Below are 16,395 nucleotides of genomic sequence, written 5' to 3'. Positions count from 1 at the left end.
CAGAGCTGCATGCTTCTCCTTTCCTCAAAAGATGGAAAGTTGCAAGGGGCATAAGAACATAAGAACATAAGAACAGCCCCACTGGATCAGGCCATAGGCCCATCTAGTCCAGCTTCCTGTATCTCACAGCGGCCCACCAAATGCCCCAGGGAGCACACCAGATAACAAGAGACCTGCAAGGCTTCCTGGGAATTGTAGTTAAGAACATAAGAACAGCCCCACTGGATCAGGCCATAGGCCCATCTAGTCCAGCTTCCTGTATCTCACAGCGGCCCACCAAATGCCCCAGGGAGCACACCAGATCACAAGAGACCTGCAAGGCTTCCTGGGAATTGTAGTTAAGAACATAAGAACAGCCCCACTGGATCAGGCCATAGGCCCATCTAGTCCAGCTTCCTGTATGTCACAGCGGCCCACCAAATGCCCCAGGGAGCACACCAGGTAACAAGAGACCTCATCCTGGTGCTCTCCCCTACATCTGGCATTCTGACTTAACCCATTCCTAAAATCCGGAGGTTGCGCATACACATCATCGCTTGTACCCCATAATGGATTTTTCCTCCAGAAACTCGTCCAATCCCCTTTTAAAGGCGTCTAGGCTAGATGCCAGCACCACATCCTGTGGCAAGGAGTTCCACAGACCGACCACGCGCTGACCAGGCTTGTTTTTTTCTGTGGAGGGGAGAGTACTGAAGGCCGCAGTGTTTGCTTTATTTTCAAATGCACCAGCAGGGCACAATCTGCTACCCCATGTCAGACTTCTCAGGGAGAGCTGCCCTGTGTGGCCAAGATGCCAACTCTCTCTCCCTCTTGCTCTGTCTGTTCCAAATGGGAAACCCATAATTTCTTACGCACATTCATGCACACTTTGAGTGCAAAAGGTGCAAGAGCACTGAGCTGGCAAGAGCCGGCAGGCTGGCTGCACTGGCACTTTCATGCAGGCACACAGTCCATCTGCCCTTGTGCTTGCATGCCTTTGTGATAGTGCTGTTTCAACTTGCATCAGTTCCAACTTCTGCATATACATCCAGAATGGAACCAGGATGTCGGTCAAGGACTTGCTGTAAATAGCATGTGGCAAGTTGGGAACTAAAGACCAGGGCAGGGGGAGCAGGGACTTAGAGTTTAGTACTTGAGCCTTGCAGCATCCTGATATCAGTTTAATGGGGGGAGGGGGAAGGCTCCATTTAATGCCAATTACAGCATGAATGGGGACATGATCAGGTGTGGAAATGTGACAGGGTCCTAAAGCCCTCCTACCTTCAGCTATGGTTTTGCCTGGTTCACCTCCTCCTCTCTTTCCTCCCCTAATTATTATAAAAGAAGAAAACCTGCAAGGACTACTTAAGATAGAGGAGAGGAAAGAGCAAATCATGGTGGGAAAGGAGGAAAAAGAACACAGAGCAAGTGAGCAGAGAGTTGCTGATGAGAAACCAGAAAGGAGCTTGGATAGAGACCAGAAGATGAATGGAGGGGGAAGGGGGAGGATCCTGGCAGTTTTCTTCAAGAAGAGTGAGCAACAGCCTGAGAAGTCAGAGAGGAGGGCGAAGGTGTTAATGAGGGGTGAAGCACTGAACTGAATATAGGAAAATGCATCTGGGTGAGGCTGAGATTGTGACTTTCACATTTTTCCTTAATCTTATGCCAAAGCACCTGTAGATGCCCCAATGGTTTGTATTGATGCAAGGGGTGCAAGAATGTTCCAATCTGAAGCACCCGCCAGAGTTCCTAGGAGTTCACTTGGTGAGAGATGCTTTTATGCATAGAGATGCTTCTGTGCTCGGAATCATAACTGCTCTTCTTACTACTGGGTATCTTCCAAAGCATTCCCAGCAGCGCACTACTGAGTGTACTGCCGGAGTGGCTTGTAGGACTGGCACTGACTGCCAGTGGAAGAGGTGCACTGGCGTTCCCCTGCTTGGATAGCATTAAGCTGTTTGTCCTTTCTTTAAAAGCAGCATTGCCAGGCAGCCACTTGCTGGTGTGGATTTGAGTCCTTCTTTCATGTCTGGAGCAAGCCTCCCACTGAGGTTGGCATGTGTCCCTGAGCATCTGGTGGGTCACTGTGAGATGCAAGGATACAAGGAGCTGGACGATGGGCCCTTGGCTTGATCCAGCAGGGTTCTTCATATGTTCTTAAAACTGACTGGGCAGCCAAACCTGACTATCTAGGTCAGGGGTGTCCAAAGTTTTTGGCAGGAGGGCCACATCAGCTCTCTGACACTGTGTCGGGGGCCGGGGGGGGGGGAAAGAATTAATTTACATTTAAAATTTGAATAAATTTACAAAAGTTTACATAAATGAATATATTAAAGATGAACTTATATGAATGAATGAAGGTCTTGCAATCGCTCAAGGCCTATAAAAGGCCTTGCACAAAGCAAGGCTGGCCTTTCCTTTGCTGCTGCTACTGCATCACAGACGTGAAATAACAAGCAGTGGAGGGAGCCCTCATCCCACAGCTCACACGAGAGGTCAAACAGTCGCCTTCATGCTGAGAGCAGTTGCGTCGGGCCAGTGTGGGCTCCAACAAATCTCTGGAGGGCCAGAGGCTCATTGGAGGCTGGGGGCTCCCTGAGGGCTGCATTGAGAGGCCTCGAGGGCCACAAGTGGCCCCAGGGCCAGGGTTTGGGCACCCCTGATCTAGGCAAAAGGGGTGGGATCAAATGGCCAGGTGGGTTCCACTCCTTCCATCAGAAAGGTGGTGGCAGCTGGAGGGCCACTGTGGGAAACCAGATGCTGGCCTAGATGGGATCCCTTTGGCCTGGCCAAGAAGGGCTATCAGATCGGATCCTATCAGATCTGAGCCAGGGCTTCATGGGGGTCAGCAAGAGTGCAGAACCTTTTCCAGCTTTGTTTCTGGGAAATAAAGATCTTCCAGTGTCTGATCAGACTATTCTGTCAGTTTCTGCTCAAAACCCCCATTTTTAAAAGCTGCTTCCGCAGGTTTGGGAGGAAGGGCTGACATTTTCCCAGGCCTCGGGAAAAGAGTGTTGTGCTGGTTGCCTAGGCACCAGGCTCCTGCAGAAAGCTCTTCTCTCACCACGTAGTGCAAACCCCACACAGGAAGAGTTTGGAAGATGCTTCTGCTGCCAGAAGCCGTGTTTGGATTAACAGAGCTGCTCCTTTTGTTCTCGTTCCAAGGTGATCTCATTCCCAGGCACCAGCAAGTCTTCAGCACCAACCAGTTCTTCAGTGGGGTGAGGATTCCAGACCCAGAAAGCATGGTGAGTGCACCCTCCTGGCCTGCCTCCCACAGTGTTTCCACCCTTCTGTCTGTGCAGGCAAGAAGGTTGTGCCTGGCTCCAGAAGGGCTTGCTTTGCTCTGGTCTCCTTGAGAGGATGGGGAGGTTCTTCTTGCCTAGTCTCCAGAAAGGCTGCCTGAGCATGATGGTTGCTTGCAGGGCTAGAGCACTGTCAGGCAGCTGACATTGCTCTAAAAGGACCTGTTGGTTCCTGAACACTGCTTTAGAGGTGTGTAAAATTGGCGCTCAATTGGTGCTCAGCATCCAAATGGAAGTGTGATGAGAAATATCACAATTGGAAATGGAGTAGAAAGCTGCAGTCAGGAGGACTTGAGGCCAAGGCCAAACTTTCTACATGGATGAAGGACACGTTTGGCTCCTTGGTAATCTGTACCAAGAATCTCTAATTTAAAAAATAAGCACACTTTGTTGTATTTGGGGGGGAGGGGGGAATTGCCCTAAGGTTGATGGGAATCCTACTAAGGTGAGACTTTGTAATGATATTACTTTTATAACATCTTCAGTGGATGATCCAGGTTCAAATCCCCCCTCAGCCACAAAGCTTCCTGGGTGACCTTGGGCCAGTCACTTTCTCTCAGCCTCACCTACCTCACAGGGTTGTTGTGAGGACAAGAAAGAGGGGAGGAGCAGCTGTGTAAACCGCCCTGAGCTCTTTGGAGGAAGGGCGGTAGGAAAATGTGAAAAATAATAAATAATAATAAATAGCACATTACATAGTCAGGCCCCTGCCCCAAGGGGCTTACAATCTTGAATTTAACGCAGGAGAGATAACGGATGGGGGATGGGCAGGGAGGAGAAATGGGAAGCCAATGTGATGGTTTTAGTTACACATAGTTAACTTGGTTAAGGAATAGGGGCTAAGATGTGGTGCCAAAGGCTTTCCAGAAATGGGAAGTTTAACCTTTTTTTTCATCTTTTTTTCAGGAGCCTCTAGAAATGAAATTCCCAAGCATTTCCTACTCTGCCTTAGGACTCATGAAGGTGGTCAAAGCCCCATCAGCTACTGATATCAGTTTTTTGTCTTTTAATAGGATATGTAGTTGGCATTTAAATGTATACAGTTCACTATATAAACTAAAGAACTGTTATGCTACCAGAGTTTAAAACAAGGTTTTAACAGTCTGCTTAAAATGTGCATTCTAATATATGCATACACACACAGTGGGTTCAACCTTTTGAAGTAGCTCTTTCATCTATTTTGTCTTCCCTCCTCCCCAATCCCTCTAAAATTAGCAAGTTTAACAATATGTAACTTTATTTGCAATTTTGTTGTGCTTAACGCTTACTGGACCTTGCTACTTACACACTTACGTGCTACCACATTCTGTTTGTTAGAACTAAGCTAATGATTGACTAACCCTTTACAATCTTTCCATCTTCTCTGTTATATAAGGATCATGGGATGAGTGGCAAAGTGAATGATCTCCAATTACTTCTGCCATGTTTGAGTTTAATACTAAAGGCATTTTAGCAGGCATGGGATAAGTGGCAGGTCCTTTATGGGCCTGTCATCTGTGTTCCTCATAAAAATTATAGGGGCTACACTGAGCCCTCTGTGGGGGTAGCTCCAGAGTGCCATGAAGGAATCTGCACAGGGCTCCTATTCTCGCTGCATGGCCATGGAGCCTATCAGAGGGAACACTACTGATTAAAGAGCAGGAATAAATGGGCAGGAAGGAGTGTTCCCAAAGAATCTGTACTGCGGCTGGTACTTTTAACTAATTCATAAATGACCTGCAGTTGGGGAGAAGCAGTTAAGTGGCCAAGTTTGCAGATGACACCAAACTATTCAGGGTGGCTAAACCAAAACAGATTGTGAAGCACTTCTCTCCAAATGACGGAATGGGCAAGAAGTCCCAACTTCACATATACACTAATGGGGGGGGGGCTGTTAGTGAAAAACCAGGGAAGACATCTGGGAGTCATGATGGAGAGCTTATTGGAAATGTCAACCCAGTGTGCAAGCAGGCATGAAAGAGGCAAATTCCACGCTAGGGATCATGATGAAAGGGTCAAGAATAAGACTGCTGGTATCATAATGTCCCTGGACAAATTTTCAGTGTGGCCATGTTTAGAATACTGTGTTTGGTTCTGGTGTATGTCTTAAAAATGGCAGAAGAGGCCAAACAAAATTAGGGATACCTCCCTTATGAGGAAAGGCTGCAATCCTTGGGGCATTTCCATTTAGGAAAAAGGCAGCTAAGGGGGGCATGATGGAGGCCTTTAAATTTTGCATGGAGAGGAGCCCAGGCGTCACACAGAACATCCTCACGGGCTTCCTGTTCAAAGCTCCAGAAACAAGACTGGGAAACAAGACGGGGAAAGGCTCTCCTGTAAGGTTGCCCTTTCCTCATTCAGGACTTTGGCTGTTCCTTCTATGGGCTAATTACAGCCTCCAAGTTCTTGCAACCACAAAATAGTCTCACCCCATTGAATCCACAGTGTTATGTGTCAATGTGCCCTGATCTGTGGCTTTTTTAAACCCAGGGGTGCCTCCACATGGATCCTGCTGAGAGGCTAACCTGCGAGCAGCTTCTGCAGCACTCGTACTTTGACAGCATCCGAGAGGTAGAGCTTGGGAAGGAACGTGAAAAATCCATCACGCGGAAACCAAGCCGGCCAACTCGGAAGCACATTCCTGGGGTAAGAAGATGGTTTGGGGATGTACAGAAATGTCAGGGAAAGAAATCTGGGCTATCCCTGAAGGGGCCGAGTGCCTGCAGGCCTCCCAAGATAACTGTATTTATTATTATTATTATTATTATTATTATTATTATTATTATTATTAACAGTATTTATATACCGCTTTTCAACTAAAAGTTCACAAAGCGGTTTACAGAGAAAAATCAAATAACTAAATGGCTCCCTGTCCCAAAAGGGCTCACAATCTAAAAAGATGCCAAGGAATACCAGCAGACAGCCACTAGAACAGACAGTGCTGGGGTGAGGTGGGCCAGTTACTCTCCCCCTGCTAAAAGAGGAGCACCCACTTGAAAAAGTGCCTCTTACCCAATTAGCATGGGGTTAACTGTAGACTTAGGACACCCCACTTTCACTTACGATAACTGCACGTCCAATAAGGTATCTGGTGTGGCAGCCAGGCAGAAAATAGCTCTTAGCAACAGGTGGTGACTCACATCACACGCAGGGACCTGCCCACCAGAAACCATAGCAGGACACTTTGCTTGGTACTCACTTGGGAAAAGCCTGACCAGGTTAGAGGGGTGAGTTTTGTCTCTGACCTTGTCAAATCCTGCAGAAAGTAGGAGCTACTCAAACTTCCCAGTAGTGGTGCAAGAGACTGTAGGGCTATCCTTCCATTTCTGAAGCTCTCTCTCCCCCCACACCTTCCTGAGGCAAAGCTGGTGCTGGTTCTGTTTACCTATGTGCGGTGCTTTATGAGAGACTTTCGGTGCTTTTGTTAATATGTGGCATACAGGTGGTTTTTGTAATAAGAACATAATGTCCTTCTATAATTCTATGGTGTGGCTGCATTTGGTAAAGATGCAGGAAAGGGCAACCCATATGATAAACAGGTAGAACACCTTCCCTAAGAGGAGGGCTACAGTGTTGGGATGACCAGGCTGAGGCAGAAGTTGATATTGACTGGCAATAGATTCCTGAGAGGAAAAAAGGAAGCTTGTTCACACAGTTTCAAGTGTGGAGTTCACTGTCACAAGGCGTGATGGTGGCCACTGACTTGGAAACCGACTCTGCTTTTGGGTATCTCAGTGACTGTCAACCATGCTGAGAAATTTTCAACTGGTGTGCTGCAGCACATTGGTGTGCTGCGAAAGGCCCACAGGTGTGTCGTGGGAGTTTGGAGTGCAGTGATTGAAAATCACTTTTCACTTTTCAGCCTTTTCAGCCACACTAGACGCTGTTCCAGAACCACCTTTCAGAGCGCGATACCATAGTCTTTCGAGACTGAAGGTTGCCAACTACTAACTACTACTGATTGAAAATCACTGAAAAACTCTTCTGGGTTCTGCAACTCTGTTTCTAGAGCAACCATTCGTACTAATGAATTGTCCCTCTGCTGGGAAAGACAATTCATTACTACAGACAATTGCCCCGGAAACAAAGCTGCAGAACCCAGAAGAGTCTCCCAGAAGCCAGAAGTGACATTTCAAGGGGCTAAGACCATAGAGAAGACCATAGAGGTCAGTGTGGCATGTGAAGAAAAAACATTGCAAATCGCTAGCCGTTATGCTAACATGATGCAGCATCCAGAGGCTGTATGTATGTATATGTATTGGCAACCTTCAGTCTCGAAAGACTATGGTATCGCGCTCTGAAAGGTGGTTCTGGCACAGCGTCTAGTGTGGCTGAAAAGGCCAATCCGGGAGTGACAATCCCTTCCACACCGGGAGCAAGTGCAGTTTGTCCCTGGTCTGTCTCCCTTGTATGTCAATGAATAGCAGAGACTGGGAGGTGTGGTAGGAGCCAGCAATTGCCTTCAGGCCCTAGTTTCCCAGAAGTGTCTGGAGGAAACTGGTGGCTGGACTTTGTGTACCTTCACTCTGACTCACCAGGGCCCTTTTCATTTATACTCTATGCTCTGCTTTTCTCGCACTTTTCTGCAAATGATTTATTCTCTGTTGCAGTTACAGTACCTGCCCCAGTTAACCAGCAGCAACATTTTACCTGCTTTGGATAACAAGAAGTACTATTGTGGCACTAGAAAACTGAACTACCGTTTCCCTAACATCTAACAAGTGGGTTTCACAGCGAAGCCAGACTTGCTGTTAATGGTCTCGGCACCTTCCCACCTTAAGAAGGAATGAACAGAGAGCTGCCTTGCTGTATGCTGAAGCAAGTCATGACACTGCTGCTTCAAAGTGGCACATCTCTGCCAAGAGTTGTGTGAAGGTTTGGAACAGCTCCTGCACCAACAGGAAATGCATCTATTGTGATCTTTGGGGCTGAGGAGGCGAAGAGTTGCGATTGTGTCTGTAGTGTGGTTCAGGGTTATTAAGAACCCTCTTTGTGCAGTGTGCGGCAGGGATAACTTATTTCTACTGTCTGTATGGAAGCAATACAAGGACCAGGTTGGGTGGGGGAAAAGGACACACCCAAATATGCCAAATAAATTTCACTCACAACATCCCATTGTGTCAAAGTGAGAGAAAGAACCTTTGTTCTTGTACTGTATGTTTCACTGTTGGCCTCAGTTGGCTGATCTGCAAATGCATTCATCCGTGTAGAGATCCAGAATCCTGTGGCCAACTGACTGAGGATCCAATCCTATCCAGTTTGTCAGTGCTGGTGCAACCATACCAATGGGGCGTGCACTGCATCCTGTGGTGAGGAGGCAGTCACAGAGGCCTCCTCAAGGTATGGGAACATTTATTCCCTTACCTCGGGGCTGCATTGTGGCTGCACCGCTGCTGGAAAGTTGGATAGGATTGGGCCCTCAGTCAGGAAGCTTCTGCTCCAGATGTCACCTTAGCCACAAACTCACTAGGTGATCTTAGGCTGTTGGTCATCATCCAGCAGAGTCTTGTGGCACCTTAAAACCCAATGCATCCACTTTCCTAGACTAGAGCCCACCTCATCACCCAAATGGCAAAAATTTGGTAAGCAATTGCTCTGTAATATGCTCATAGGGAATAGGTGACCACTCTGCATGTTATGCTGAATTATTTGTAGTTCATCCTTTATTGATCCTGCTATCTGCATGTTAATTGTTACCTGGTCATGAATGTTGTGAACTTATCTAGAGGCAACAGTGGCAAGATTGCTGGGAGAGGAGCTCTTCCATGCTGACTGAGTGTGGGGAAGGGGGGGGTGGGACTATCTGCCGGCAAGACTTTCACACATCTGTAGGTTTAGCTGAGCACATGGCCATCGCTGTGGCCTTTGTGGGTGTTCAACCAGAACATGGCAGGGATTGTCTGAAACCTCCCAGAGAGGCAGCAACATGTCCATTGGGGTACAGTTCAAAGAATGTAACTGACTTAGGGCACAATCCTATGCATGTCTACTCAGAAGTAATTCCCATTGTGTTCAATGTGCCTTACTCTCAGGAAAGTGAGTATAGGATTGCAGCCTTAATCAGTCAGATCACTTTATTCATATAACATGCTATGTGGGTAATATACAGCTTGCACATTTATTACGATCTAAATATTTCATGCAACGTCATCTTGAGCTTTGTCCCAGATGTAACTTTAAAAGTACCATGTCTGTAGAATAAAAACAGAGAGGACATTCTTCTATTCTTTTTCCCCTCCCAGAACTGTGCCTCAATCAAATGAACTTCTGTGGCTCTTCTGAATGAACATGCTTGAGTTTTAAATAGTGATATACATTATCTGAATTTGGTAATACTCTCCTGGTTGGCTGTCCATCTCACACTTCCTCTCCTTTTCCATTACTAAAGGTGCTGCAAAGTACAATGATGACAACCTAGTAATATAAGGTTGTGTACGTGAGCAGGAATTTTAAATCCAAAGGCTTAGACAAGGCTTGGCATTTTCTCTGGTAGCATGCAGAAACGGCAGTCTTGGTCAACATCTTAAATTGTGGTCAACATGGCTTTATACAAAAATCCTCTTCTCTAGCCATTAGCTCACAAGACTATTTTGCTTTCAAATCCCATTTTTACTTTTTACTTCAGTTTTCTCCAGCGGCAAATGAGGAAACTGCTCTCACTTTCCAAGGGCGCCTACCTCTTCCTTTAAGGACATGATTGTATTATAGCCAGGGCCAGCGCTTAAAGGCCAGCTGCATCTAGCACACAACTCCTAGCACACAAGTAGCTGAGTCTGGAAAGGCCTCTGCTGGCGCACGAGGCCCATGGGTCTGAATCCCCATCAAGCAATTCTCTAGAGCCTCACACACTTTACAACAATACAATAAAGGCAAATAATGTGATGGTGTCTTTATTTTAAGTCCAGTTCCAACTCCAATGATGGCATTGACTTCTTAAGGATTCCTGCAGTAGTTTCCTTATCTTTTATCCCAGGGAGGTCACTCAGGAACAAATGTTCCAAATTTCTACATAAAAATGATAAGACCAAAAATTAGGATGAGCACAGCAGTTGCTGACTGCTATGCAAAGGAAAAGACGGTCTGTTTGAAGAGACATATGCAACGACAGAGGCAGCTCTTGATCAACACAGTCTTAATTTGCCCAGTTTCAAAACAGCACAATTTCTAATACTGAACTCTAATTGATGCTGACAATTTTTGAAATAATGCTAATTAGTTGCTAAAAAGCTATCCCATAAGATGCTGACAGCTTCCTGGGGAGGACGGTCTCCTTTAAAGCCAGAAGATAAAAAATGGAGAAAGAAAATGTGTTCACAGAGGTGCCACTCAAGTTTTCCTACTGATATTTTTGTTTTCATTGATTTCTCATCCATCAACATCAGTAGCCACTCCCAGTGGCCTCAACCCTATCCCTCCCATGCCATCTTGGGCAAGCAGAAGTTACCAGTCATCAGTGCAAGTGTCTGATGACTTTTCCCCTGTCCTATATCAGTTCTATTGATGCCTATGGGAAAAATATTTGTAAGTACAGTAATGGATTTTAACCCATTTTTGCCCAGTCCACAGGTGTACACTTTTGGTCCCTGTTGTACCAAAAGGGACCATTTTTGCCCAGTCCACAGGTGTACACTTTTGGTCCCTTTTTGGTCTGGAGGAAAAATCCATTATGGGGTACAAGCCATGATGTGTATGCGCAACCTCCTGATTTTAGAAATGGGTTATGTCAGAATGCCAGATGCAAGGGAGGGCACCAGGATGAGGTCTCTTGTTATCTGGTGTACTCCCTGGGGCATTTGGTGGGCCGCTGTGAGATACAGGAAGCTGGACTAGATGGGCCTATGGCCTGATCCAGTTCTTATGTTGCATATATGCAATGTTGGGCAGAAATGGCTTTGAATATACATAGAGATTTTTGGGAACACAACCCCTGTGAAAATCAAGAGCTGCCTGGACACAAGATGATATCCCAGTGGCTTTAGTTATAAGAAACACATTTTCTCACATTGGCTGGGTGCACATTTTCACATACGATTTCAGAACTTCCATGTCTAAGGAAGGGAAACGAGGAGTCCTGTGGCACCTTAAAGACGAACATTTATTTTGGCCTAAGCTTTAGTGGACTATATAGTCCCCTTCATCAGATGCATGAAGTGAAATAGAGGGCAGGCTTATGCACATGCACAGGCTCAAAAAGTGGCAGGGGGGTTAACATGGGGTCAAGGACTGTGATTATCTCAAGCACAGGGACAATTTGCAGCAGCACCAGTTAAAGCCAGTATTCTGGCTATGCTGAGTTAAAGGGCAGAGGAAAACCTGATTATTTAATTTGCCTTGACTAATGTTGGCACTTTCCAGTCTCACTGCAAGACTGCAGAGACTGCAAGGCCTGATCCAGTGGGGCTGTTCTTATGTTCTTATGCATTATTGGGTGACCTGAGTCCAGACTGATCTCTCACATTTGGCTGCAGAAGGACAGGTACCCACTTGGTGGCTGTCTGGTCCCTTTGTTTACAGTTTCAGCTTGCAATAAAGGACTCTGGTTCTTTATACTTCAAAGCAGGGGGTCTCCAAACCCCAGCCCAGGGGCCAGATGCGGCCCACAGAGTGCCTCGATCCAACCTGCGGCCAGCCTCTGATCCCGAGAGCCTCTGGCCCAGCTGACCAACACAACCAGAGTTGTGTTGTGGGGGGGGGGGAATTTAAGTGTGTGTGCTTTATTTCTTGGGCTGTGTTGGTGCTTGGAGAAATCCTGGACATTTGAGCCCATTCATTCCAGCCATTCATTCCAGCCATTCATCTAAATTCCATCTCTAATGTATTTATTTAAATTTTATATTTAATTTCTTTTTCCAACCCTCGACATCATGCCAGATATTGGATGCAGCCCTTTGGCTGAAAAGTTTAGAGGCCCCTGCTTTAAAGCAACAAAGGAAGGGTGATTACTTTACAGCCGCCTTGGGTGCCCTTCAGGGAGAAAAGCGGAAAATAAATCGAATAAATAAATAAATAAATACTTCACTGTGGTTGTGAATCGTCACATCAGAAGCAGACTAGCTGACAAGAGTGTATCCTGAAATAGTTTGTGTTTTAGGAGTTAAAGAATTCTTTGTTGCATTTACTGCAACAAACTAATGTGCCTACTGTTCTGGAAGCTAACTTACAACAGGACTATATTTGTTGTATAATCAGTTATTTGATTTTTTTCCTGTAAACCGCTTTGGGAACTTTTTGTTGAAAAGCGGTATATAAATACTGTTATTATTATTATTATTATTATTATTTTAAAAATGAAAAGCCTTTCTGCAGCAATAGATGTGCTGTCTTCCCTTTTTTCTTTTGAAGCTAGTAAACCACAGAAATGGATTTCCCTAACGTTGCAACAGATCACGCAAATTTAGGAAAACAGGAAGCATCCCTGACAAAGCCTGTCACAGTGGCCAGCCAGAGCCCCTCTCTTCTCCAACGTGACCTTAGGCCAATTCCACACTTTCCACTGGTATGTCCCTACTACACACACTCCTCTGGAAACCCTGGCCCAATCACATTATTTACTGAGCAGAGGTTTCTAGGCCACCCTTCCATCCACACCAGGGCTAACAAGCAGTTTATGGCAGATAAAAAGTTGCATAAAACAAACTGAAATCAATGTAGTGTATACTAATATTAAACCTTTGTTTTTCCGCCTCACAGGGCAGCTGGTGTTCCTGTGGCCACTGTGAGGGGTGCAGTCCAAGTTTAAAATTGCAAGATGAGGAGGGTACAAGTGCTGGCTTGGGGAAACACCAGTACCCAAGACATGTTTGCCCTGTGAGGTGTGGTGTTGTCCTTCGCTTGCATACCTGAGCTTGTGCAGAGCAATGATGCCTTTGTCTGTGACATTCCCACAGGAAATTATCCACAGGCGCAGCAGGCTTTGCTGCAGATTGGGGATCTCACTCAGCCGCTGCAAGCACTCATCATGGATGTAGATGCACTTGCAAAATCTGATTTCCTCAACGTGCTCCAAGCCATCTGAAACAGAGGTATCACCATCTGTTTGAAAAAGTGATTCAACACACACAACCCGACAGTAAGGCTTCCATAAGTGAGTGGAACCACAACCCCACAGCTGAGCTATGATAAGGCTCCATCCAGTGACTTTCAGTAGGTGATGCAGGGAAGGCCATGTAACCCACAAGATTTTGGGGGAGGAAGGCACAATAAGTGTGCCCATTGATTCTGCAATGAGTATGTGTGTGTGTGTGTGTGTGTGAGTGAGTGAGAGAGAGAGAGAGAGAGCTATCCTAATGATCTTTGACTGAGCGGCAGGGGGAGAAATTTGCTTTTTATGCTAGCTATACAGTTAGCCAAAAAATCCAATTTTTGCTAGGTATAAAAACCCAAAGATATTTTTGAAATATTTGAGGCTGCACCAGCTTGAAATACAGTGAGAAGTGATCTTTTCTATTAAATGGTTAGTGGCAAAGACAGCAAGCTGCAACTCAGGCCTTTTCCAGTTTGAATCTGCTGCAAACTCATGAGGTGTCCTTGTGCAAGCCACTCTCCGCTGGCCTCCGTTCCCCAGCAATGATATTTATATGAGGACAACACCAATGATTTACCTTACAGCAGTGGTTCCTCAAGTTTTTTAACTGGTGGCTCCCTTGACCTACTGGGCCATTGGCTGTAGCTCTCCATTAGCGCTACAATCCTCTACACTGTATAGGGTGGCAGGATTCCGTGGCTCCCTTGGCAGGTGTCATGGCTCCCCAGGGAGCCACAGCTCACAGTTTGGGAACCACTGCCTTATAGAGTTGTTGGAAGGATTCCATTAAGATGATATACATACTTAAGATGATATATGAAAATACTGTATGATTATCAAAAAATAAACGCTCACTCCTGTAGCAATGGTGTAGCTAGAGGGGGGCGGTGCACTAAGTTTTGCAGGGAGCCTCACCACAGTGTGCAAGTGGCTCTTCCTCTCACCTTTGGAGCCATGTGGGGGGGAGGGAAAAGGAGGCGAATAGCTCCCAAGGGGAGGGAGAGGAGCCACTTGCAGGCTGCAGGGAGGCTCCTTGCAGAACTTAGTGCGCCGTCCCCCCTCTAGCTATGCCAGTGTCCTGTAGTACTGTTGTCCCTTGTTATCCATGGGTTTATGCACTGATGACAAGAAACAAATAAAGGGAGGGATCAGATGAGTGTGGAACCAACACACGTGACTGAATAATACCACCAGAGAAAGAGATGTTTAAATGTTTCCACATGCAAGTGATCAATCTGGCACCAAAAACCATGCAGTTTTATGGAGTGCTTTATGCGCGTGCAGCTTTGTTTATTTCAAGGTTTATTTCAAACCTTCTTATGTCAAGAACAATAAAAGTAGAAACAAAAGGACAAGGAAACAACTGCCTATGTGGAGTCATTGGCCTGGGAATAGAGGCCAAATCTGTTTTAAAGGACATAACACTCAGTCTCAGCTACTCACCCAAATAATCAAATCCCTTGTACATGATACAGGATTCGGTGGCATTAATTGATTGTATCTTGTATTTCCCTAGCGGCCCTGTAGGGAGTCCATTGTAATCCTGCTGCCAGTTATCATAGCCACGGTAGCGCACAAATGCCCCGCACCGCAGGAGCCATTCTGAGGCGGCTCTGTCTGGGCCAACGGCCTGAATACGTTCGTAGTCCACCCTGTCAACAAAGAGGCGCAGCTTTATCATGAGAAATATATATTATATTGGCAACCTTCAGTCTCGAAAGACTATGGTATTGCGCTCTGAAAGGTGGTTCTGGCACAGCGTCTAGTGCGGCTGAAAAGGCTGATTCGGGAGTGACAATCCCTTCCACACTGGGAGCAAGTGTGGTGTGTCCATGGTCTGTCTCCCTGGCTATGGGCCTTCCTTCTTTGCCTTCTTGCCTGAGACTGTTGGCCAAGTGTCTCTTCAAACTGGGAGAGGCCATGCTGCACAGCCTGCCTCCAAGCGGGCCGCTTAGAGGCCAGGGTTTCCCACTTGTTGAGGTCCACTCCTAAGGCCTTCAGATCCCTCTTGCAGAAGTCCTTGTATCGCAGCTGTGGTCTACCTGTAGGGCACTTTCCTTGCATGAGTTCTAAGACCTGCTTAATCTGAACTCCTGTGTTCATGTCCTAGCACTGATTTATGACCCAAGGTGTCCCTTGGGTAGGGCAAGTGGGGTGCTGCCCTGGGCCCCAGGCCTCCATGACCTCTTCATTCTTTAATTCAAAGGATTTTTTTAAGATGCCCAAAAGGGTATAAATGGCCATAACCGGGAAGTTCCACACTGGCTGTTCAGTTCTGGGTCTGCACCCCTCTAGGGATGGTTGGGCTTAACACTTTCCTGGGAGTAAGCCCCTCTGATTACCAGGGCGCTTACTTCTGAGTAGACGTGCCTAGGATTGGGCTCTTAAATTGCAGTCCTACCTCCACTTTCCAGGGAGAAAGCCCCACTGATGATCATGGGATTTACTTCTGAGTAGCCATGGATGGGACTGGGCTCTTGGGCTGCAGTCCTAGCCACACTTTCCTGAGAGGAACTGATTACAATGGGATTTACTTCTGAGTAGCCATGGATGGGATTGGGCTCTTGGGCTGCAAACCTAGCCACACGTTCCTGGGAGGAATCCCCACTGACTACAATGGGGCTTACTTCTGAGTAGACATGGATGGGATTGGGCTCTTGGGCTGCAGTCCCAGCCACACTTTCCTGGGAGGAAGCCCCACTGATTACAATGGGATTTACTTCTGAGTAGCCATGGATGGGATTGGGCTCTTGGGCTGCAGTCCCAGCCACACTTTCCTGGGAGGAAGCCCCACTGATTACAATGGGATTTACTTCTGAGTAGCCATGGATGGGATTGGGCTCTTGGGCTGCAGTCCTAGCCACACTTTCCTGGGAGGAAGCCCCACTGACTACAATGGGGCTTACTTCTGAGTAGACAGGCCTCGGCTTGGGAGTCGGGGGAGGAGACCCTTACTTGTTGAAGACGGCGTTGAGCCAGCCCCAGAAGGGCCTCCGCCCGCCCGGCCCCGGCCCCGGCCACCCCCGCAGGCCTGCCCGGCGGCCCAGCAGCAGCAGCATCCCGCAGTCTCCGGCGCTGCCTCCCAGGCCCGGCCTGCGGAAAGGGCGG

At 46.9% G+C, this 16,395-nt stretch overlaps 2 protein-coding genes across 3 annotated transcripts in view; one reads left to right on the top strand and one right to left on the bottom strand.

Annotated features, from left to right (window-relative positions):
- Positions 1 to 9,050, top strand: part of CDKL1 (cyclin dependent kinase like 1) — a 25,669-nt gene extending 16,619 nt beyond the window's left edge. The window contains exons 7-10 of the mRNA XM_066630270.1: positions 3,145 to 3,227; positions 4,191 to 4,247; positions 5,754 to 5,909; positions 7,874 to 9,050. Coding sequence (XP_066486367.1) covers positions 3,145 to 3,227; positions 4,191 to 4,247; positions 5,754 to 5,909; positions 7,874 to 7,981 — 404 coding nt within the window. The 3' untranslated portion in view covers positions 7,982 to 9,050. The remainder of the gene's footprint in view (positions 1 to 3,144; positions 3,228 to 4,190; positions 4,248 to 5,753; positions 5,910 to 7,873) is intronic.
- DMAC2L (distal membrane arm assembly component 2 like) overlaps positions 1 to 16,395 on the bottom strand; it is a 27,175-nt gene extending 10,780 nt beyond the window's left edge. Inside the window, exons 1-4 of one of the 2 annotated variants that reach the window (XM_066630305.1) lie at positions 16,243 to 16,391; positions 14,731 to 14,939; positions 13,103 to 13,274; positions 9,320 to 10,268 (exon numbers count right to left, since the gene is read on the bottom strand). In XM_066630305.1, the coding sequence (XP_066486402.1) occupies positions 10,154 to 10,268; positions 13,103 to 13,274; positions 14,731 to 14,939; positions 16,243 to 16,346 (600 nt within the window). In that variant the 5' untranslated portion in view covers positions 16,347 to 16,391 and the 3' untranslated portion in view covers positions 9,320 to 10,153. Of the gene's footprint in view, positions 1 to 9,319; positions 10,269 to 13,102; positions 13,275 to 14,730; positions 14,940 to 16,242 lie in introns of those variants that run through there. The other variant, XM_066630299.1, reaches the window with a different exon arrangement.

This window comes from Tiliqua scincoides, chromosome 1, assembly GCF_035046505.1.
Source record: "Tiliqua scincoides isolate rTilSci1 chromosome 1, rTilSci1.hap2, whole genome shotgun sequence".
In the NCBI taxonomy this organism is placed as follows: domain Eukaryota; kingdom Metazoa; phylum Chordata; class Lepidosauria; order Squamata; family Scincidae; genus Tiliqua; species Tiliqua scincoides.
Note: the sequence above shows the minus strand (reverse complement) of the source record. Positions and strands in the feature narration are given on the sequence as shown.